Genomic DNA, 25759 nt, shown 5'->3' on the forward strand with positions numbered 1-25759 from the left:
GTGTGAGCTTGAATCGAATTGTATTCATTCATTGATTATTGTTTGCATAATCCATGATTACATTGATTAAGTGCTGAACCACTAGATCGAATGTATGCATATTCATGATGGAAAGGTAGCCTATAATGAGGGCAAAGAAATGAGGTACTGGTAATCTCCTTTAGGGATGTTTCTTAAGGGGACAATAATATGGGACATGACTGAAGAGGATTTTAGGCACATGGACAGGGACTCTTCTTGCTATCAACAAGTTAGATGCAACCAATATCCGAGCACTTCCGGGCATTCAACCTGTTCTTTGTTAGACAACACAACAAGTACACACATTAATTCATGCTCACAAACTCATTAATACAGTTTCATTTATTTTTTACAACACTGAATAGATATTTGCCTCCCCGACCTAATCAAATTCATCCCCACACTGCAATTAAAAAGGAGAAAAAAAAATAAAGAAAAACAAGGTACCCTTGAAATAATTGGCTGCATACATTTGTTCTGCCTTCTTAAATTTCTTATTATTTTTCCTCCAACGGTTTGCGGAGCCGATGCGCGGTGTGGTTTGAGCCACGCTCCCGTTTAGAGACGTTTGGAGTGGCTCCCAGGGATGAGCGGGAGGCTGTGTGTGTGTGTGTGTGTGTGTGTGTGAGTGCACATGTGCATGCGTGAGTGCCTTCCTTCCTTCATGTGCATGTACGTGTACACAGGGGATGGCTCGGAAGCGCTAGCTAGGCGTGTGAATGGGCTAATTAAGACACCGTTTTCTCTCTCTGCCCACCAAAACAATAAACAGCTATGGCTTTAACCGTTGGTCCCACTAGCTAGCTCAGCTGCCAACAGTGCAGCTAGCAACTATGCTAATGAAGCATTTACTGTTAATGAAGGCCTGACCCGCGCAGTGTTAGCATGTTGCAGAGATGTATTATGTAATATATGGCTGTGAATTATTCATGTCTCTGTGACAGCAGCCTTGGGAAAAACGTACCCAACCACCCTGGGCAAACTGCCAGTATTGCAGAAGGAGCCAATTAAAACTACCACTTTTTCTTATCTTATCTGGCACCTGAGACTTAAGGTTATGTTATTATGAGTGAGCTTACTTTATGTGTTTGTGTTTGTTTGTTGGGCTTTGTGTACGTGTGTGACGTAGCCTATGCACGTATTCACCATGTGATGCGATACAATGGCAGAGACTTTACTTTAGTGCTCATGACATGACATGACATGACATGACATGCGTGTGTCTCTTTGTGTCTGTGCGTGTGTGTGCGCATGCCTGCGTGCGTGCGTGGGTGCGTGCGTGTGCGAGAGTGTGGAGGTGCTGGACGGCAGGCTATAGCGTGCGTGCGTGGGAAAGAGAGCAATACACAAACACAATCGGCACATTTCACAAATATTCACACAACATATAATGTTTCCCTCCACACTAAATCTATTCACCGAAAATAGCAGATCTACAAGTTCGCAACGCATCGCAGATGCCCAAAGTGGGGATGCTAGAGTTCAAGTAGTTATAAAAAGGAAACAGGCCAGGCAAATGCACATAATATTATGCTATTCTTTTTTTTCAGAATGTCAAATGGATATTAGACATTACAGAGACAATGATAAGGGATAATTGGATAGCACCATGCAGACTTCCACATAGATTTATGGACACACGTATCTAATGCATGTGACCACGCGTATTGATTTGTATTTGTATCATTCTGTCAGGGGAAAATCAAGCTGTCAATCCCATTAGAGTTTTATTAAAAAGAGGGGAAACAATACAAAATGCCTGCAGATGGAAAGTCAAGAGTTGGCATACAATTTGAAACGGCTCTGCCTCCACAAAATACTCAAGAGTGAAACCAACATCCTTTGAAGTCATCTGTTGATGCCGGGCAAATAACATGATTTAGATGATTTAATAATCTCTCCCCAATACTGTACGTGTTCAAAAGCATTCCTCAGTTAAGGAGTTTCGACTAGCAACAGCTCTTCACACTGCCTTCTGAGGGTATATTGACGTCTGTATTTTTTCTAAGCCTTGCTGGCTTACTGAGTTATTTCAAATTCGATTTTATGAGAGAGAATCTTTTAAATCCTAAAGGATCCCAACCATAGTCACTATTCTACTTTGCCACGTCTTGTGTCAAAAGCCACACTAGCATTTTGTGTCGTGTGCACCAAACCTGTTCTGGGCACCAAATGGTCTTCATACCGGCCCTGATGCGTGTTCATGTTTGTCCTGCATCGCTTACCTTTGCAGGAATATCCTCGGTGTCAACTTAACTCTGGGATCTGTTTCTATACCCTCACAGTACAACAAATTCGTTTTTTTTTTTTTTTTGCTGTGAGCCACATTCCCTCTCACTCTGAAACGGAATTGCTCCCTGTCGTGAGCCTCAACATTCATTTCCATAAAGACTAAACGCATCTTTGCCTCTCACCGGAGACAATGAATATGAGAGAGCATGGCAGGCAGGCAGGCAGGCAGGCAACACGCACGCATGCATGCACGCACGCACACACACACACACACACACACACACACACACACACACACACACACACACACGCACGTGTGAGCGCACACAATCAGGCCCTCATTTATGAATTGAGTGTAAAATCTGCCCCAAATTCGAGTGTAGGTTTTGTAGTACACCCACGTCGCCACGGTATTTATAAAGTGACCGCAAACAGCTGATCCTTTCTTAATTTCGTTTCCGACGTTAATACATGTGACGGCTGAAATCTATCTATGAAATCAAACCTCGCCCTCGTTTTTGCGACATGAACAACTGCAATACGACCTTGGAAACCATAGTTACATTATGTAACTATGCCCGCCTCACCCCCCCTCTCATACACACACACATAGACGCACGCACACGCAACTTGCAAGCAACTGTCACTGTGTTGTTAGTTGTATATACAATTATTAAAGTGTTTATTCATTTAATATACAACAAGATTAGTGAACGAAAACCTGAACCTGTGATTCTGTGAAGCATTAATTAAATAACATTGCTCATGTCATTGGAATGAGTTTGGACACGCACAGCATAAATAACTGCAACTCCTCCTCCGCTCCTGTTCTGTCTGTCTCTGTCACTGTTGTGACCTGCATGCACGTTTATGACATTACTGTATATTAGACTGCCTCTCTGCGCAGCCTAAACCATGTGGTACTGGTGGTAGGCTATAGTGGTGGTGGGCTCAGGCTGGCTGGGTTAGCCTACCTATAGATGCGGATGCGGTCCACACTTGCGCTGGCTCGGCAGTCGCATGTATTGGCATTCGAGCACGTCAGGTTTATCCTTAATTAAAAGGACAAGACATGGCTGTAGATTGCAGTAGCCTACCCGTTAACTGCAGCACTGCAAATGCCTTCCATGTCATGGAAGTTAACTCTTCCAGGGGGGGGGGGGGGGGGGGGTCAGGGGGCTAACAGTATGCACTCATCTCATGCAAAACACTGTTTAAATGGCTTAAGCATCTAACTTGCAACATTGTTTTTAATTGCGCATTTTTTATTTCTTGCACAATTGGAAATATCCTAGTAATTTCATATGACATGCCATTACAAAATAAAAAAAATCACGTATTATTAGTTTTATACATTTTAGGAGTGAAAACATATGTTTAGATGCCTGTGACAGCATGTCAGCAGTTCAGACAATGCCGCTCCGCTTGTGTACGACAGAAAAACAGCTGAGGACAAAGCCTACGACCAGACGTGATTTTTGTCCTGGCACACGTTCAATTTCAATGTTTTGCGGAAATGGTAAATGCTGAAAATTGCGGTAATTCCGGCATGCACCCATATTTAGGCGTACGCCGAGTTGATAAATGAGGGCCTATATATCTCTCTGTCGGGTAGAAACCTCATATATCCAAAACTGTTACTTTTCAGGATTCGACCAGCTCGTGTCACTTCGCGCTTTGAGCTTGTGGATCTATAGGACTTTTTGTGTCATGCTAATATGATCAAGTAGGGTGTTGATTTATGACAATATAATACTGTAATGTATTTGTGTGAGTGGTGGTTCGTGACGCTGTGTCTCATCTGTTTCTGTTCCGTGTCAGTAATCTGTTGGCGGGCAGAGAAAATAATGCAAAAGTAACCCGTTATTGTTTTCTTTCTTTCTTTCTTTCTTTCTTTCCATCTCTATGCCAATTCTCATGTCTGTCTGTCTGTCTGTCGTTTCTCATGCACTCCGTTTCTCTCGACTCTCTCTCTCTCTCTCTCTCTCTCACCGTCTCTTCCTCCCATCTCTACCAACATTTCTCTGCCACAACACTCCTTTTATCATCGCCCCCATTTGTGTGTGCACGCTGAAATCTGAAATTAAAAACTTGTTAGGGCTGCCGATTTAAACCCTAGACGCATTGAATGTGGCGGGGTAGGGGGTGGTTGGGTGAGGGGGTAATTTCGTTTCTGTCTGCGTATGACATGGGCTGACTGACGGAGGAGGGGGAGGAGGAGGAGGGATTGAGGCACAGCACAGAAACAACAGCAGAAGATTAGGAGGAGGTTATAATAACAGTGATATGAAAACAAGTGCTTCTGCAGCAGCAACAACAATAGCAGCAGCCGTCTGCCTGAGCAGGTCCCCCCACCCGTGTGTTACTGTTGTGTTGTCGTGCATTTGCATAACTGAGTCAGAGAGGTCATCCAATACAAGACAATACAAACGGATCAAAACAATTTTGAGAGAATATGGATTATTTAGCTTCGTTATATTGCTTACCTGAATCGCTTAAGCAGCTCTGTAATGTTCTCTCCCCCTCCCCCTCTCCCCTCTCCCCAAAGAGATCCTGACTGGAGGTGTGTATGTGGACCGAAACAAGTTCCTGTGTCACGCAGACACCATCCACTGGCAGGATATTGTCAGAAGCCCACGCTACAACCCCCTGGTGGTTCCTACCAACAGCAGTGTTACATGTAAGTATAACACAGAGAGACCACCACAACATGAGACCATGATTGAACTTTAAATGGAATCTAATTTAAATATAGCTTAAATCAGTGGAATTATGAGAGGACGGCAAAGCTGGCCCCATTACTAACCCTAACCGCTCGCAAAGCCACATAGTCGGAGTAATGGGATGTCGGAATTATGGGCAGTCCTCCCTCTGTGTTTATATGTGTGATTGTGTGCGCGCGCAATATTTTTTATCATTATATTATTTATATAATATAATATAATATATATAATTATATTACCAGTCAGATCAGACAATCTTCAAATGCTTCCGCGTAACAGTCTGCACATCAACAAGAACAGGCTCAGTGCTGTTGTGTGGTCAAAATCCTAGTGCCAAGAAGTTTGTTCAGTTTTGAAAGTCATCTTTTCCATATTTACATAAAGACAGGAGGTGATATATAGTTTTAATTAGTGAGATGTCTAGATTTTGCTTTTTTAAGAGTGACTTGATGTCTGCAGGTGTCAGGGCCTGCAGGAACAAACAAGGGATAAATGTGTTGACAATTTGTAGATATGAGGCCGTGCTATTTAAAACAATTTAAAAAAAAAAGCTTGTTGGCAGAATATCAAGGCAGCAGGAGGAGATTTGCAGATGTCCTCCAAGTGTTCATGTTTGATTGGATAAAATAGATAGATTCATGTGGTATTTGAATTAGTTTTAAGTGGAAAAACACAATCTTCTACCCAATATGCATTTTTTCCGAATATTGTCAGTAAACATGGAGGCAAATTCATACGGTAGCAGGCTCTGGAGGCTAGCAGTTCAGAAGCTACTGACACAGGTCAGTTTTTTAGCCTGTCGACAGTACTGGTTTTGGCTATTTTATTGTTTAAAAATACTCTTGTTATGTTACACGATTACCTTCTGAGAAAAAAAACGTATTATTATCTTAGTTAGTTTTGCGTTACCGGCGATTAAAACCCCCAAAAAAATCAAAAAATAGTGTGAATACTTCCACAGTCTTACTAAAGGATAAACTATCCGTCTTCTCCCAATCTTAATCTGTAAACAAGAGCTGTGTCTGTCTGCTGTGTCACACCAAAAGTGGTGACCTATTGAATCCGGTACATTATTTAAAATCATTATGCAATATCCACAGACTGCAAAGCACTCAAAGCAGGTCACTGATTCCCGTGTAACACTGCGACACGACAGTGCATGCTAGCAGCCTTTCATTCACCAACAGAGATTCATTCAGGACACGTACAAATTGTGTCAGATGGATTCTTTTTCTTTTGTGGCAACAGAAAAAACTGTATTTAGGTCTTAAATGTAACTAAGTATCGCAGTTGTTTTTGGAAAAGGTAACCAGGATTACTCTAAATTGCAAACTAACTCAATACTCAGTATTCTCGTTATATAATGGTGTTATTTAAAACGCTGTTACACCCAACACTGGTCATTGTGTTGGGTGTTAACTATGAAAATTAACTATGAAAGTTAACTATGAAACCTTGCGTTTTTTTGTCATGTCACGTCATGTCACTCACAATCACCGTCACTCACAATCGTCACTCAAGCTGTCACTCACAATTCACTCACAATCCTGGGCACAACCCCAGGTCTTGTGACATCACTATGACATCATCAGGGATGATAGTAAAATCCCCATACATCGGGAAAGCCCCCATATATTTTGCCCAGGTCTCGTGACATCATAAGGGATGATGGTAAATTAGGGATCATATCATAGAAAATGTGACCTGCTGTCGCAATTAAGCCCATATATAGAGAGATCCCTGAAATTATATATATATATATATATATATATATATATTAGGGATGCACCGAAAGGGAAATTCTTGGCCGAAACCGAATACCGAATATAGGAAACAGTTGGCCGAAAACCGAATACCGAATAGCCGAATACATCTTTGTTGTAAAGCTACCTGATTATGGCAAAAGACATGATTATGGATTTTTATAATCGATTCATCGGGCGATTATTTAAACGATGAATCGATGAATCGGATTATGGCACCTTTTTGCAATTACCTTTAAAAAAATGCTTCACGTTATTGTAGGCATGTTGTAACTAACAATAAAGACAATACAAATGAATACTCCTTCAAAATTAATATTTTACCCCGTTTTTTATACAATTTGATTTGCCATTCCTTGTACTTGTAATGATACTGTTATCTGTAATGTTGACCGTGTATAGCTGACTGTCTTTCTTTCCATTTCTATCTCTGGGACCCCAATTTATTTTTTATTTCTATTGTAAAATCAATGTAAATTTTGAGAGTCTATTTGGTTCCATTTTTGCACTCTGTTACAGAACCTTAGGGTCCACTTGGTTTACTTTCTAACTATCTAGCTCTAGCTGGAACTCCCACTATGAGAACCACTGTCCTATACACAGTCTGTGTGGGCACGCACACACGCGCGCGAGCGCACACACACACACACACACACACACACACACACACACACACACACACACACACACACACACACACAATAGCACGCTAGCTGATGGGGGGAAAACGTTCTTATTTAGCAGCCATATTAGCATGTTCTCTAGGCTCTAGTATCACATATTGCCAAAGTTAAACAGCACTGAACAACTGTTCATTGTTAAGCAAAACGTTCACGGACGTTCTGCTTCTGCTTTAGCCCTATGTCCACTTCAATGCGCTGCTGAGATCATTACAGTACACAGGTGGAACAAATTTGAAGAGCTAACGAGCTAGTGCTACACTGCTAGTGTTCGTCCGTCGTAGCCTGCCTGCAAGGCTGCAAGCTCACAGATTCAGACATTGGGGAGCATTTTTGGTCATTCGACAAAAGAATAGACAGTGGCGGTGCTCACAAATACCATGTTTTGGGACCTGTTTTGGGCATTTTGCAACCTGTTGATGAGCTCGCAGTTTTCGCGGAGCGCATCGCAGCCACAGAGACGCTCCGTGTGTGTGTGTGTGTGTGTGTGTGTGTGTGTGGGAGACTGAAGTTGGGGAGAGAGAGAGGGGTAGATGCCGAGCGCTCTGGTTACGTTCAAGACAATCGCGTGTTGTGTTTATAGCGACCCAGTGTTTTGACTATTCGGTGATATATTTTCGGCCTATTTGAGCCGAAACCGAATAGGCCGAAAATACATTTTTAGCCATTTTCGGCCGAATATTTTCGGTGGCCGAATTTTCGGTGCATCCCTAATATATATATATATATATATATATATATATCATTTTAATTATTATATGAATACTATTTGTGCTTGTGTCTGTATCTGTGTGTGTCAACATGAATTAATAATTATAGGTTATTTTAGGACAAAAGAAGCTTCCTTTTTGTCTGTCTTGTCTGTACCTTCTTATTGTAAAGAAACAAGCGCAGTGTTACAAATAACAGCCCAGTTATTATGTAGAGACATGGATTTGTGAATACAGCCCTCGCAGAGTATTGTCGTGTGGGTGCGTGTTGGGTACCGGCGGCGCACTGGCTCTTTTGGAGGGTTTAATTGACTGGCTGGTAATTGTGTAGTGGGTGCAGAAGGGTCGTCCTCTGTCCATCACCCACTCCAGATGAGAGCTATTATAGTCAAGGCTGACACTGCTCCCTGACACACGCCACTCCATCAGCCCTCCCTCCCTCACTTCATCTCTCTCATGGCCCCTCTACTACCCTTCCGTAATTCATCACTTTCCTCTTCTCCCATTTTTGCCTTTGTCTGTCCTGTCGTTTTTGTCCGTCTCACTCCGTTAGCCCGGATGGAAGCCCTTTTGAAAATGCTCCAGTTAGCCACAATGGGCTGTTTTTTTTACCCTGTGCAAACGGCGGGATGATACCGGATCATCATGTAAATGTCAGGGACGGGCAGTTGTCTGCTGCCAAGTTCAAGCTATCTTGGCTCCACTTTAGTTTTACCCCCACCCCACCAACTAGAGCTTAGAGAGTGCTGAAAAGTCTGGCCAAAGAATCTTAATTTAGCGGCCAAGGTCCCGCTATCTCAACTTCTTAAACTCCAGCCCGACCTTGAGTAAAGAATCGTCCACATCTCTCACTCATCCGTGCCATATAATCTTTTAACAGCTTCTTTAAAATGCCTCACCTCCCCCGGACATAGTTAAGGTTAAGATGTCAATAGTATGCTGTGTGTGTGTGTGTGTGTGTGTGTGTGTGTGTGTGTGTGTGTGTGTGTGTGTGTGTGTGTGTGTGTGTGTGTGTGTGTGTGTGTGTGTGTGTGTGTGTGTGTGTGTGTGTGTGTGTGTGTGTGTGTGTGTGTGTGTGTGTGTGTGTGTGTGTGTGTGTGTGTGTGTGTGTGTGTGTGTGTGTGTGTGTGTTCGCATTAGTGGCAGATGTTGGAGAACGAGGGAGGTAAGAGCAGGTTGGGGCATCTAAATCGATCGTTGCTCAGATTTTGGAATTGCTCTGTTGTTTTGTGGTAGTGATTAGAAGAACAAGGTGCATGGGGGGGGGTTGAGAAAGGGCAGTGAAAGAACAAATCAACCACCGCCATGATAACAATGGAAAAGTATATATATCAAATGAAAACAGTGCCTGGCTTCTCCCCAAAAAGGATGAAGTTCTTAGCCTCTGGATTACAAGTTTGGTGATCTTGATCTTGTGGCAGCAAGGGTGGAGGACTTGCCGTGGGAGTTGGGCAATGGACACGCATCAAGCGGGGAAGGGGGTGGGGTGGGGTGTCAATGAGTGGGGGTGAAATGGTCGGGGAGGAGCGGGTGACGGGGTGCTAGACTAGCATCCGTCAAGAATATCAATACCTCCAGAACTGCTGCGTCACGTGCTGGGGGAGCTGTAAGAGGTAACTCCAGGACACGGGCCAAGGACATTGCTTTCCGAGCCAGCGCTAGATCACTGTTAATGTAATATCCTAAGGAGAGAAGGTGTTAAGGACAGCACCGGGGCTTATATAGGACAGCGGTCCTCATAGATGTCACGGTTTATGGACGTTATTGTTTGCCAAACTATCAGGGGGTTCAGTGCATTATATTATGCTGTGTCACGGACTAAGGAATTTCAAATGACCCATGTGATATATTCAGAGCCTTTGTTCACCCGTGAGAAAGAAGACACATACAGTCTGAAGAGTACAGTGCTAACACATGATTTCAACTGGAGAATGAATGGGGCCGTAGGTGATCCAAAGGAGACTGAATCTGAAGAATGGAGAGTAATGAGAGAATGAGCTTAAGAGGGGTCAGAAGAGCAGTCGGCTAAGCATCTTAACCCTCACCAACTAAATCCCCCCCCCCCCCCCCCCCACCCCCCACAACAACATATTTGCCATGTTTTTCTTATTAAATCCCCTGATCACCATAGTTGTTCCTCCTACAACATGTCTTCTGCTTGATTAGAGCGGGCGATATAACCACAGGGTGAGCCATGGTGCATGCATCGTTACGGTATGAGCACGGTGACAGAACTGGGTCAAGGGGGTGATTGCGTGTTGCTGCTCACACTTGGCCACTTGTCAGCGAGGCAGTGCTCCGTCGCATCACATTAGCATATTAGAAAGATTAACTTATCGTTAGCCGAGGGCTGCCATGCATACTTGCATACTTGGACTAGCCCTATAGATTGAGGGTATGCGCGTAACATCATCATCATACCTGGAAGTAATGCGGTAACGCCTACTGAGTGGAAAAACACTGTACTTTATGGCCTTGACAGCGATTTGACGCTGAGGGGCCAAAAGTACCATGCCATGCCTAACATTTAATTAAAAGGGCCTTAAAACGAGAGTTCAGTGAGTGCTGCATGGTGTTTTCTCTTTTAGAGATTATTTCTGTACAGCACCTTGTCACGGTATGCTCCTCTGCCCTTGGACTTTGTCTGTGTTTTGGGACTTGTGTTCTGTACCTTATTTTGTAGTAGTGTTCTGTGATTTCATGTCTGCCTTGTTTTCTGTCACCTGCCTTGTCTCACCTCCCTGTATTAGTGTAACCCTAGCCACCTGTGTCCTGTTGCCTGTTAGCCTATCCCAGTGTTGATTGTGTGTTTCAGTTCACCTGTGTGTAGTTAGTCTTGTCTATTTTTATGCCCCAGTGTTTGCAGTTCCTTGTCAGTTCGTCGTTGTCAATTCCTTGTGTTTCCCTAGTTAGGTATTCCAAGTCCTAGTTATGTCCTAGTTATTTCCAAGTTGTTTCACAGTGTGCGTGAAACACATGGCTTATATGTGGTTCTCACCAAAGATAATATACAAATAGTAAGTAGACAAAGTAATCAAATATAGGTATGGAAAATAACAAACACAATAACAAATACACTTGTGTGCGTGAGTGCACGTGCAAGTAAGAGTACATGCATGTCTGTCTGTGTCTGAGTATGCACAGTAAAGCTGTTAGAATCAAGTGGATAGGGTTGCTTCAAGAGGCTGGCACTCAATCTATGTTTAAAGTTACAGAGTAAAGATGAGGAGTTGGCAATAATGTGTAGTAAAGAACCTCTGACTTTAATGGAGAACTGGCTAAGAGTGGTACGACTGAAGGGAGGATGAATATTGTCAGATTGTCTAGTATTATAATCATAAATTCTTTGAAAGGTGTAGGAAGCATATTTGGAAGGTGAGTGCATTTATAGATGAAAGAACAGGATTGTACTATGTTAATATCATAGATAGACAATACATTTAGATCTTTAAACAGAGGAGCAGATGTAGCCAAATAGTGAGAAGAGAAAGAAAAACATTTCTTTTGAATTATTAATAATTTGTGTAAATTAGATGGATATGTACTTGGCCAGACAATATTGCAATACATTGCGATAAATCAAACTGTAATAAATGGTTAAGTAAGAGATGATCACTGATTGTTAATGGCCACAAATCACAATAACAAGGATCGCCAAAGCCTTGTGTACGGTCATAGTAACAAACAGAGGACATACAGTAGTAACCGTCTTGTCTTGTTTTGTGCAGGTCAGAAGTGCCACCGATCATGCAATGGGCGCTGCTGGGGTCCCAAGGAGGGCCAGTGTCAGACATGTGAGTACGCACGCACGCACACAAAAAAGTTAGAATACAGAGATAAGAGGTTTCTGCCCGGCAGCAACGATATAAACTGTATTCCTCCCTGTGTGTTTGTCTCTATTCCTGTCCCCATCCATTTAACTGTTTCTAACTTTGTCTCTTCTTCATTACATTCAGCTCTCCCTGTGTCCCTCACTTAAATTCAATTCAAAGTGGCTGTATTGACAGCAAAAGTGGAACAACAAATAATTAAAAGGGAATTGAAAGGGAATAAAGAAATGTGTAAACAGCGCTTGCTTTGCTCTCTCTCTCTCTCTCTCTCTCTCTCTCTCTCTCTCTCTCTCTCTCTCTCTCTCTCTCTGTGTCAATAACACCCTCATCTGGGGCTGTGCGATATGGAAAAAATGTAATATATTTTGCAAACTATCGATATTTTGAAGATAATATTGTATTGTTGTCTCCGGAAGGCAGAAAGGTACCGTTGGCCCGGACACTACGAAACTGTACACACACACTCCCTGAAGGCCAACACCGAACCTTTTTTCACAACATTTATAGCGCCAACATGAGGCCAATTTTTGCTAAACAATATTGTGGATATTCCTATACAGATTGTATCCATATAACATCACGCAAATCGGTACACAGTATCTCTATAGTCATGTGATCAACACGGATCTGCCCAATTTTCCATATTCCATCCTGATTGGCTAAGATGTGCTTCAAAAGTTTGCAGGATTGGTCCGTTTTCAACAAAATGCCTCAAATTATGAACACATTTTGCACGCACATTCCCACCGTTTGTTCGTGTAGGGCTACACAGGCAAGTTGGACATTCGCCAAGAAGTGGTTTCATCGTCCAGTTCAATTAGGCCGCTGATTCCATGTGGTATGATTTAACATTCATCGATGATGTGTTCAACAGTCTGTGGTTTTCCGCATTCACAGAGATCAGTGGCAGACACTCCAATCACGTGCAGGTAGAGTTCGGTCTTAGCTACTCCAGAGCGAAGTCTGTTGAGGTTGACCCAGGCATTCCGTGGCAAGTCGCACCCAGGAGGCAATGTGGATGTGTAACAACCATTGGTTGTTTTAGCAGTCAAGGATCCATCCAGGGTGTGGAGGGCTCGTGGTATGGAGCTCGATGCCAAACTGTGTCATACGCCACAGTGAGGTGACGTCAATGAAGACTGATCCAAACTTTTCATTCCTCTGGAAGGCACTTTCGATGTCGTGAACCAGCCGGGTCACTCGATCTGTTGTTGATCCACCTTTACGGAAGCCAGCTAGAGTATGGGGTGTTGTTTATTATTGATAGAATAACCCCCTCAAGCAGTAAAGGTGTGACAGGAGGAATAGTGCGGTAGTTATTTGGTTCATCTGGGCCTTCTGGGGTCTTATTTGGCCATCTGGATGGTACTGTATGGTCAGGTTTTCCAAGCGGAGAGGAAATGTTGGACCCAGGTCAGTGACTCATGGCTCATGTTCTTCAGGAACTCTGTGTGGATGTTATCATTCCCAGGAATCTTATTTTCCTTGATGGATTTCAGAGCTTCAAGAATTTCTTCTGACGAAATGGACTGGGAAAGGGGGCTGGACTGAGGAACTGGTCTGGTGAGTTTCCTGATGTCTGCGACTACTGCTCTGGTGAAAGCGTTCCCACATAGGCTGAGGAAGAAATCACATCCTTTTCAAAATGGCAAAACATATTTTTTGGAACAAAATGCCTCAAATCATGAATGCAGCATCCAATTGCCATGCCGGAAAGGCGTAAGAAGAGCACTGCACAGAGGACCACCTATCTCTCTCTCTCTCTCTCTCTCTCTCTTGCTCTTATATACAATTTTTTTATCTATTTATTTTTCTTATTTTTATTCAGAAAGTATTGTACTGTACTGTAGGGGTTAAATAATTAAAAACAGGACAACTTATGCCATGTCACAATATTACGACAACTCCAAATCCCAGACGTAGTATCTAGTTTCATATCATGTTTCTAGAACTGTAGGGACTCTCCTCTCCTCTCTCCATGTTATCCTCATTCCACCCCGTTCCATTTCCTGGCCTCACAGACTTGTTCTACTCTACATAGTGAGATCCTCAGTGTATTACATTTGTAATCAGTGTGCATCACATTATTCTCACCTCACTGTGGCAGAGCAGCCCATTTCATCAGGAAACTTTGCACTGCTCATTCCTATTGTGTGCTTATTGTGCTGCTGTGTTGCATCTGTCCGTGCTCTGACATGTATGTACGTACACATACATATGGAGTGGACACACATAACTGCGTAATGGAGTGGAGGCACCGCTCAAAAATAAATTTAATTCAGTGGTTCTCAATGAGGGGTCCGGCTGAGTGATTGATGGTTAGGAGCCAAACATTATACAAGCCATGATGTGTGTCTGCGTCAATGTGAGAAAAAAAAGATGCTTTAATTAAAATACTTATCATCACTTCATGTGACAATCCCAACAGCCGGCATCTGTCTGTGCATGCAGATGTGAAACACACACACACACACGCACGCACGCACACACACACACACACACACACACACACACACACAGACACACGCGTATACTGTACAGTACATGCACGCACACGCACAGATAAATCCATATTCAGAGGCTTTTGAAAAGAGACTCTTTAAGCCTGAGATGATCATTCACATTGCCACCTCTTTGCAGGAGTGTACGTACAGTACATTAGTATCTCAATAAAACAAAACCACACACGCACATCCCTAATTCATCAAAGTGCTGTCACTAATGCTGCACCACCGTCCTGTCATTCATTATGACAGAATGTTTATCTCTGTGCATATGTTTGTGTCTCTCGTTCTTTCTCCTTCCATCTGTGTTTTCCATGTCCAGGTCCCTTATTCCCTCCTCCTCTTCCATCTGTTCCACCTTTCTGTCCATCCATAGTCGCTCCTATAGTGCACTGGTCCTCAAAGCTTTTAATGCCCAGGACCCCCATATGTAGTTGGCCGTAACATAACCCCCGCAACTCCAGAAAAAATTGTGTCTTGTGTATTTTTTATAATAGAGATGCCAGGGTGAACATTTTTATTCAGTTGTTAAATTGTGTCACTATCAAACATATCTACATTACCCAAAAGGAAATGCATGTATTTAAATCAGTCTGACCAAAAATTATCCTCACACGCCTCGGAAACCCAGACGTTTTTCCATGTGTAGTATCCTACTCGCCTGTCAATTATTATCCAAGAAAGAGGCAATCATTTTGAAAATAGCTGTTCTACAATCTTGACCATTGAGAGCAATTTTCTATACTGTATCTGTGGAACTGAGTCAGACAAAATGTAATACCTCAACACCTACAATTCCAAGTCCCTGTCAGTGTTGGTGGTCCCCAGTTCAAATATAATTTTATTTTTGGGGGGTTGCTGCCTGAAAAGTTTGAGATCCGCTGTCATGGATGACTGACAACAATCGCGGTGAAGGAAATGCTGCTCAGGAGGCAGCCGCTTTTCCACACCACCACCAGCGATGGAGAACGAGAGAGCAATGTACCTGTTGAGCACTGCCAGAAGCATACTCCTCTTGCTCATCAGTATCTGTCTATAAAGAAAGAAAGAACGTTAGCCAGAAATTGCTGATCTACAACCTCACAATGCATCGCAAGCAAGTTTAGCAACGCATGCGTTCTCTTCTCTTTTAAGACTAAAATGGTGAGACAACAAAGTGCAAATACAGTGTGGCACTGTGGCTAGTGGTTATATGGAACAATTACATTAATTATGACAAAATAAATAAATTAGTATGCGGATCTGTCTGTTTCTGGATACAATTCATGTCTTTGTTGTTTTTGTCACAATGGCATACAATTCACTCCAGGCACTGCAGGCAGACACTCAGAAAACACATTTGAAGGCAGCATAGGAATGGTTCATTGCAGTGTAAACAGGCAGGCCTCAAATCTGTCTCTGGCCCAATATGATGGACCAACATCATATCCCAAGCAGCTTTCCAGTTGGCTCACAGCAAAGCTGTGTCTATTTGCAATACATCCCACTAGAGACTCTTTTTTTCTCCTCCTTTATTTTGGTTTTGTCTCCTATATAGGCTGCAAGTATATACAGTATACAGTATACCAGGCATACTCTATGAGGTGGATTCCTTTTCCATTTTTCTTGCTATTATGCTTGCTATTATTTTTCCTTAAAGTGAATGTTTAAAAGGCAGATTGATCAAAAGCGTCACACCTCCCTCCCATGGCAAGGTCATTTATTTGACAGAGTGTCGCTCGCTTTAAAGTAGGCCATTTCATTTGGGCTCTGGCACCGTTAATGGAATGACACTGATGGCACGTTAGTTGTATGGTGAGGTGAGACATGGGAAGGGGGTGTGGGTGTGGGTGTGTGGGTGTGGGTGTGTGTGTGTGTGTGTGTGTGTGTGTGTGTGTTGTATATTGGGTGAATGGGGTGTGTGACTGGTATCCATCTAAAGTATATGTGATAGCTCTCCACCATTTCGCCTCCAGGCACCAAGATAAACGCACACATACACCTATACATACTTTTTGGTCAACCAACCAGCCAAAAGTAGGCCTTGAGATGAGATGCGGTGATATCGCATAAAAATCAATATTGTTATATTATTACTATTATACTGTACATGCAGTTATAGGTTCACAGCAACACAATTCCAGAGTGATATATACACGGGTCAAGACTATTTTGGACCAGTTTTTAGTCCACAGCTTTAAGCAGGCTAACGGCATTCAATCCCAACTTGCAAGTTTTGATTCAATCTTAAAACTCCCTCGTCAAAATTATCTCGTCCTCACCCGACCAATCGACAGTGTGAAATTCGGAACAGAGCATGACATTAAAGGGCCACTTCACCTCTTTTGCAACCAGATCTTATTTTACACATCATGAGATTTTAATTGGTAGACAAGAATCACTTTCCTGGGGTTTTTATGTGGGTAATACATGTATGTGTTTTTACATATTTCAGTATTTCAAAGTGTCCATGGGCTCCATGATGTCATGGACACTGGGCTCACTTACTTCCTGGACTACATGTTGTCTCAGTAAGTCAGCCCTCCCCCTATCCACAAGGAGGAGCAGTGCACCAAAGTATTATGGTAATTGTAGTCCAGGAAGGAAGTGAGCCCCAGTGTCCAAATACTAAAATATGTAACATATATATATATATAACACATATTTCCCATGTAAAAACCCCCAGGAAAGTGTTTCTTGTCTCCCAAACATCATTAAAATAAGATATGGTTGGGGTGAAGTGGCCCTTTAATCGGCTGACACCGTGAACAATGCTTGTTGGACACCTATCAAGCTCAGCCTGTTTCAGTCTCTCATTTCTCAAAAAGTCTTCAGAATAGACGCAGGCTTGTGTACGTTTGGCGTATGGTTGTGTGACAGGCCCATATGGCTGCGATGTGGTGACAGTAGGCCTGTGAGTGGGCCGACAGACGAACTGAGCGAGCGAGGCGACAATCGCAATGCACTGAGGAAATGGAGACCTCAATCATTCTGTCACGTCAAACTAGAGATGAACCAGCAGATGTAGGTGTCAAGTGTCAACTTGATGGGACGTAAAGTAGAAACTGTACTGTGTAGGTGGTATGCTTGCCTCATCTGAACCCACTGTAGGCACGCACGTACGGTCGTATGCACACACACACACACACACACCTACTGTATCCTCTCCCACGCATACACACCCATTTCACATTATGCAGATATACAGTAGGCTACTACATGCACATATTGATGCTGGCTGTGGAGATTGTCACAAATAAGAGCATTGTCGTGAGCATTTATTCGACACCGGCACTGAGGTTGTTTTTCCACTGTCTCTGACTGACAATCCTCAACTCCGTATTTTACCTTCTCTCCCTCCCTCCCGATCTCTCTCTCTCTCTCTCCACAGTGACTAAGACGGTGTGTGCGGAGCAGTGTGACGGCCGTTGTTTCGGACCCTATGTTAGTGACTGCTGCCACCGTGAATGTGCAGGTGGTTGCTTTGGACCAAAGGACACGGACTGCTTTGTAAGATAAAACATGCACACACACACACACACACACCAGCGCACACACCCACGCACGCGCACGCACACACACACACACACACACACACACACACGCACGACAGACACACACACACACACACACACACACACACACACACACACACACACACACACACACACACACACACAGTGACACACTTTCTCTCTCTCTCTCTCTCTCTCTCTCTCTCTCTCTCTCTCTCTCTCTCTCCTATCAAACAAAAGGGTACTTGTTGTCATGGTGAATCTTACCAAACTGAATATTGAGATTTTTAATGTTTAGTAAAAAGTGTGTAAAAAGCTCAACATTTCCACTTCCTTCCCCGCAGACGGTCCTTCCTAAGTTCCTATGACCTTCAGCATGCTTACTGCTCCCTCCATTTTCTGCTGTCTTTTCAAGGCTTGATCTAGTTGCTCCTGTCAAACGTCAACACATACCTCGACCACAGTGCCAAGTGCCAACCCATCAAAGAAACCATTACATGCTATTAAATTCCCATCTTCCACACAGAAATCTAGTCATTAAAGAATGTCTTTCCACACATGCTTTGAGTATCTTTGGTCATAATGGGGAGATGGTTTCCAATAGATGCCAAAAAGAATGCCAAGTTGTGTTTATTTTTACATCAAAAAGTCCCTAAATGTCCAGTCTTAGTTATGTCTTCTCAAACAAATATGTAACTTTCAACCAGTAATAATATTACTCGTTGAAAGTTACATATTTGTTATATTTGTTATGGCGATGACAAGCTGCTTCCACACAGTTCTCTGTTTAATGCCAGCTATGATGGTGTGATGGAAGTGCATTACAAACAATCTGTTCTTAAAGTTAAACAGTTTGGCCACACCACAGAGTTTGGCCACACAGAGAATATTTGAGGCGAGATGGGCAATGGATAAACTTTCAGTACTGTCTTGTTGCAGTGTGCAAGCGAGTTTAGAGCCCGCCTGAGATGACAAATGCACGCTGTGTGAGTCATATGGAGAGATAGATATGTTGCATATTTCGAGGGCAAACTGATTTGATTTTGATCATATCAGCCCTAACGAAGGACGAAAAGGATAGTCATTTGTAATGCCGACCTCACCTCCCCATCTTTAGGACATACGTCAGGATGTGGTCACGAAAAGCCATTTCAGCTGGTGTTTAAGTCCAAACCTGCTTCCACAAACCCTCCCCTCTTAGCTCTTTAACATTTTTACATGCATTGAATAATTGAAAAGCATGTTTTTTTTTGTGGATGGCTGGATGCATCTTTTATACGTATATATCAATGGACTTGCAGGGACTTATTTTATGAATAAGTTAGCTCAACGATTAACTGGGTTAACTGGTGCACGCCTGACTCAGAGATCCCATACAGAGCTGTGGAGTTTCAGCACAGCAGGTCAAGTCTTTTCTGATTATCTTTGCAGCTCTTTGTTGCTCCCGCTTCAGCCATTATTAAAGCAGTGAGGGTGCTGAGCTTAGTTTTTAAATATTAATATGTTCAAGTCGGGCAATTTAATCAGTTATATGAGCAAAAATAACGTAACGCTCCTGAGGACTCAACAGTGGGGTTTTTTTAAAGTCAAAAGTTATTATTACAACTAAAACCTCATTTCAGCATTATATTGCCAGCTTTGCTACCAACTTATTGTATTGCATATGTCAACAACAAGGCAGTTCAAACTTAAAAGTGCTTTACACAATATATTTAGAGCATGAAGACAATGTGTTACGTTACCGTATTTGTTTATTTGCCAGGACAATGCTCAATAATGAACCAGCTAATCATCTTGAGGTCCCAACACCCAGTCTGGGAACCACACTGCCTTAGAGGAAGGAGAGCCAGTCTGTGTATAAAGTATATAGATACAATAAGCACTTTTATAAGCTCTAACTTTTTCTAAACTTAAACATTTATGTTTTTCCCAGTATGGTATTGTGGTGGTATGAGGTACTTGGGTTTTCTATAAAATTCCTTGATGGCTCTCTTAAAAAGCTGAATTATGTGGTGCATACAAAAATTGAATACTGCTTCTCCATGTTTAGTTATACTAAATTTCGTACAGATTCTTGTTTATTTTTCTGCTGTTGGAAAATGTCTGATCTGAAGCTCAGAACGTCTAGCCACTACTGGGCTGTAGTCTTTCTTTTGTATTATATTATATTATATATTATCTAGAGTCTACTATCTCTTTGCTTTGTCACGTGTACCTCGGCGATCTGGATTGGCCCTGAACCATTCTTTGAAATAAATTATTTGACAGCCAGTGTAAAGATCTAAGAACTGGAGCGATATGCTCCACGCTTATCAGCAGCAGTGTGGTTCAGGATGAACTTTGCAACGGTCTGATACATTTTTAGTGAGACCTGAAAAGACACTGTTACTGTAGTCTAGTCTACTGAAGATAAATGCAATGCAGAAAGTTTTTCCAAATCCCGCTGAGACATGAATCCTTTAACGATTAAAGGATAAAAGTGTAATCCTTGATATATTCTTACGATGATAGTGAGGCTGACTTTGTAATTATCTTAAATAATGGAGTGCTGTGAGTTTTGTACTTTTTCGGTTTTTCTATGGAGTTAACATTACTCTAATCGACCCCCAGGTGTGGTTAGAATTATATGAAATAATATGTCTTTCCTGTGTATTTTTGTTTTCTTCCTGAAAACTTTGTGTCAAAAGGCCCAATTGAAATACACCACGTTAATGAAATCACAATATCATCCACTCCCCTTAACGCCTCCCACTTTATCATACAACAACAGCTGTGTTTGAGGCTTCAGTACAGCTGGATCACCACCCACCTGAAAACCTGGTGGGTCTGAGTGAATCCGTTGCTACTGTATAACAAGAGTTATGGGTAGGGCCCTGTTTTTTTCATCATTACAGATTGAAGCTAAAATACAAGATTTTTGTTGTTGTTGCTTATTTCTCTCAAACAACCTGACAACACTGGTGGTGAGAGCGTTGTAATCTGTAATAGGACACTTTTCAGTGCTGTTGGCCATTATGCAGGCTGACATCATGCCATGTGCATAAACGTCAAACGAACACTTTGATCTTTTAATGTTACACTATCAAAAGGCATAGCTACTGTACTTCAAGAGATTAAAGCTGCTCTGTATTCTTCTCTCTCTCTCCCCCTTTCTGTGTTTCATGTGCATACATGAAAACCTGTGTGTGTGTGTGTGCGTGTGTGTGCGCGCGTGTGCAGGCCTGCACCAACTTCAATGACAGTGGGGCGTGTGTGACCCAGTGTCCCCAGCCCTTTGTGTACAACCCCACCACCTTCCAGCTGGAACACAACCCCATGGCCAAGTACACCTATGGAGCCTTCTGTGTCAAGAAGTGTCCACGTGAGTCTCCCTGCGCACGCATGCACACACGCACGGGTCGCACGCACACACTTGTACATCAAGCTGCCTCACGCTACAGAAACAGGAGATAGGCTCATGGCTTGGCGAGGCTTATTACTTACTTACTTACTACTTGTGTTAATACTTTTCATTGGTTGGATATTTATAAAACCCACACAAGACACACATTCAACCTGGCAAGGTGTATTTTGGGCCTATCATTATCACTTATATAATTTGTTCAAAATCCCCCACAACGCGCCACACACACACGCACATACATAACTGCACGCACACACCGCAGGACAACAGAACAGATGTATTCTGTTAAGTATATAAACACCTTCTGAAGATATACATACATAATGCAAAACCAGCCTTGACTGGCTGCACAGTGCACACGGTTACTAATGCATAACATGTTCACAACAGACTTGAAGTGTACTTAGCCTGTTTGCTCTGCTGCTCTGGTAATCCCCCAACCCCCCCCACGCACCCATGCTCAGGGTGGGGGTCAGAGAGAGTATACCGCCATGGCATCTGAAGTTCATCTTCTGCGGTCCCCGCGTGGGGATCCTCTTACACGGCATGCATTATCATTAGGGCTGTCGCCATTTACATCTTCCTGCTCGTCATTGTGTTCGCCTGCTTTGTTAGGACAGACGGGAACCTATATGTAGGGAGGGACCTTACATTATATGCTGAAGTGAAGCGTAAAGGGTGCATTTGTATAGCGCCTGTGTGCATTACTTTCACCCATTTACAAATCAAATCACACACATATTCACACATCGACGGCAGCACCGTGTCTTGCTTGTGAAGGGGTGGGGGGGTTTGGAAACTTCTTAGAGACAGGTGTGAAGGCATTGGTGCGATTCGATATAAAGCCAGTGAGGGTACATGTGGGCTGCTTACGAGAGTCTTAAAGGTTTCATGGCATCACATTTTTATTATTATTATTAATATAGTTTTTATTTTTTTTGACCGCAAGTACACCTAAAAAAACGGAACTCTGAACATTCTGTGGTTTCTGTAGTCTTGGGTTTTCTGAATAATTAGGCTCAGAAAAGTGCTGTGATTGGCCCCTGGACTTTGACATCAAACTCTCTTGGAATGAATATGGAGGACCTGCTCTCTCCCAGGGCTCTCTCAATCAAATCCTTAGTGTTCATGTTGTGTTTACATGTTTAGATATAATAATCAGGGGGGCACACAACCGATGTGCCAGTGTTCATACGTCGTCAAAATGTTTTCTGTGCGTAGATCAAAGGCATGCAAGGCGCACCAACAGCTGAGACAGTTATGTAGGGAAATCTGACAGGCATTCAAAAGGAACTAATCATTACATGTGGCTCTTATTTTGAAGAGGAAGTTATGCACAGGAAGTCCGTTTCAGTTGTAAACAAGCTACTATGACACTTTCCCAAAGTTACATGCTTCCCCCCTTTGGACTGCTGGACAGCTGACAGGAGGTTCTCTTTATTCTTAAAAAAATATATATACTGTATATATACTTTTTTTGAAAGAGTAAAGAGAGCTTACTGTCAGCTGTCCAGCAGTCCAAATATTATTAAATTAAATTTCAGAATGTTAGACCTGAGGTCTACCATTGCGTGGCGCTCACAAAGCGTTTTAATTATTTAACTGCTATTTCTGACAATCTGCTCACTCCTTCACTGCTCTTCAAATCCAGAGATCTCAGCGTTGTATTGTGAAGAACAAGACAAACGGAAGTAACGGAAGACTTCAATTAGGGTCTTAATTGGAGTGCGATACGCTGCATGTCTTGGCCTTGAAAAGAACATTTATTTCAATTGCACGTGACGTGTGTGTGTGTGTGTGTGTGTACGTGCGGCGTGCGTGCAGACATTGAAATTAGTTTCTGGCAATGTTCCATCTCAATAACTCGAGTGTGCGGCAGCTTATAGTGGTTGCTGAGTGGCCAATTGCAATGTTCTGATCAGTTGATTATTTCTCATCATACTGCAGATTAAATGGATTCACGATGCAACTTTTCCCCCTGCGTGGGCCCAGATGTCTAACGTCTAACAGCCAGAATATGAGTTAGATATACTGTAACAATTTGTCATGCACCAAATTTTATGGTCCGTGAGTAAATATTCCCCCTCTTTTCATTTCCTTAATAAAAAAATAAATCATAACTTAACAATTAAAAACAATTCCAACTAGTACATACTAGTACTAGTACACAAATAAATTAAATGAATCATTAAAACAGTCAAGAAGTTGTGAAAATGGCAGACCTGCCATATATCTGCTATTTTCTTTATTTTTTCAAAATCTTTTGATTCAAGTTTTTGTGACAAGCCCAGGGGCAAGTATTAAACAGACATATCAAATATAAAAATAAAAAATAAAACTCAATCCCCTATCCCACCCACCCCCCACCCACAATCCCAAGGATAGTCGGGAAAACAGATCTGCTATTTTCACTAGTTTGGGCAGATGTCTAATTTCTCTTTTGGGTCATGAGTTACAATGTTTGGGAACCACATATGATTTCGTGTCTCAATCAATGTGTTCCTTGCATGCCAAAGACAACACATACAGAGCTATAGCTCCACTGTGCCACAAGGGGGCATTACACTCCAGTGAGCGTTATAGGATTCTGTCAGTCAGCAGGAAGCCAATACATCCTGTATTGCAAATGATGCAGGCTGTGTAGAAGTGGATTAAGTTAGACACATGAAGTAGCATTGATATAACCAGGGGGTATTTTGATGGTGGAAAAGTTAGCCGTTTGTCTTCACAATGTTTGTTTTGGTGTAGCAATGTCCTGCCTAGCAGTTTAGCCTAGCAGCTAAAGTTAACATGGTGACTGCAGTCTGCAGAGACCACAAGCTGCCACTGTGCAACTCTATGATGTTTTTGTTATTAATGCAATAATCCCAACCCACTAGTAATTATTTTATAAACTATTTTGTGTCATGTTTCTTTTGTTATATGGTTTAAACTAAAGTCACATTATAGCTGTGAGCTGTGAAGAAGCCGAAACATTGTGTCTTGTTGCAGTTCCATGATGTCCAGTAAAATTCTAAAATCAAATCACACTGATATAGACTCATTCCTTCATTGAAGTGTGTAACAAATTCATTGTTCATGCTTTTTATTTCCAGTAAATGTGATTATACTGCAATGCACTGTTTGCTGTTCTGACAGAACAGCAATTACATCAACTCCAGGTTGTTCAGCCAAGTTTGAACACGTCCTCCTATTTCATCTCTCCACTGCATGGCTCCCCATAAAACAAGGAATTGATTACTACTTCTTATTATATTAAAATCTATAATATCTCAAATTTATATAGTGCTTTTCTACAGTAAGTATACTCAAAGACTATTTACATGGCGGGGAGGAGAAAACAACAAAAGACAATTCACTTAATTATAGGAATAAAAATGGGGGGAGGGGTGCAGTAACAGTAGCCTACTTGGTCTTGGGGAGCTCAGCGAGGTTGGCGTCACCAATGAATGAATGGCTTACAGTAGCTCCGTCCCATGTAAGCATTTGGTGGAAATAATGTAATTTGTTGCAGATAACTTTGTGGTGGACCAGAGCTCCTGTGTGAGAGCCTGTCCCAGCAACAAGATGGAGGTAGAGGAGAACCGCATCAAGATGTGCATCCCTTGCACAGATATCTGCCCTAAAGGTAAGCCAACAAAGGTCAACAAAGTATAAGTTTTTAATTGGTTAACAATGCTGCGTACAATCACCTTAGTGTAGCAATTAGAGCATACGTCGTCGGTTCGAACCCTGCCTGAGGTTGAATATGTGTATAGTTTGTGTATAGTTCAAATTTTTTAAAATGCAAATAAACACAGCATTGATTGATTGAAATCTTTATTAACAGTTTGCAGAATTACAGTACATTTCAAGCACAAACTCAATACAAAGACTGTTAACTGTGAGTGGACGACCCAATTAAGCCTTACACTTGTTTACAACAGGGTCCACATTGTTCAATTCATCAAAACATTTAGAGACAAACAAATAGACACTTCTATGTAGTTAAAGAACAGAACAGGAATTCATCATATAGGAAGCGAAAAGGGAAAAAAAGTATATATACAGTGAGGGGAACAGGGGGATAAAAGAAAAGAAAACAAAAGACAGAGTGTAGGGCGCCTGCACACAACACCATGCGTTGATGCCATGTGTGTATATGTGCAGGCACCCAACACCACGTCCATACAAAAACATAGTACAATCCATAGTACAAAGACAGAGTGTAGGGCGCCTGCACACAACACCATGCGTTGATGCCATGTGTGCATATGTGCAGGCACCCAACATCACGTCCATACAAAAACATAGTACAATCCAGATACAAATTCAGCTTTTACAGAGGCCAGTTTCGAATTGCAGCCATCCGTAGGTGCCCTTTGAGAGCAGTTTTGAAGGAGCCAAGGGATTCACATGT

At 42.3% G+C, this 25759-nt stretch overlaps 1 protein-coding gene across 1 annotated transcript in view; it reads left to right on the forward strand.

Annotated features, from left to right (window-relative positions):
* The window catches only part of erbb4b (erb-b2 receptor tyrosine kinase 4b), a 393044-nt gene that overhangs the window by 260897 nt on the left and 106388 nt on the right, over positions 1-25759 (forward strand). The window contains exons 4-8 of the mRNA XM_080786645.1: positions 4802-4933; positions 11858-11923; positions 17834-17952; positions 21177-21318; positions 24875-24988. Coding sequence (XP_080642771.1) covers positions 4802-4933; positions 11858-11923; positions 17834-17952; positions 21177-21318; positions 24875-24988 — 573 coding nt within the window. The remainder of the gene's footprint in view (positions 1-4801; positions 4934-11857; positions 11924-17833; positions 17953-21176; positions 21319-24874; positions 24989-25759) is intronic.

The sequence above is a fragment of the Protomyctophum bolini genome, assembly GCF_963924005.1.
Source record: "Protomyctophum bolini genome assembly, chromosome: 16".
Lineage (NCBI taxonomy): Eukaryota > Metazoa > Chordata > Actinopteri > Myctophiformes > Myctophidae > Protomyctophum > Protomyctophum bolini.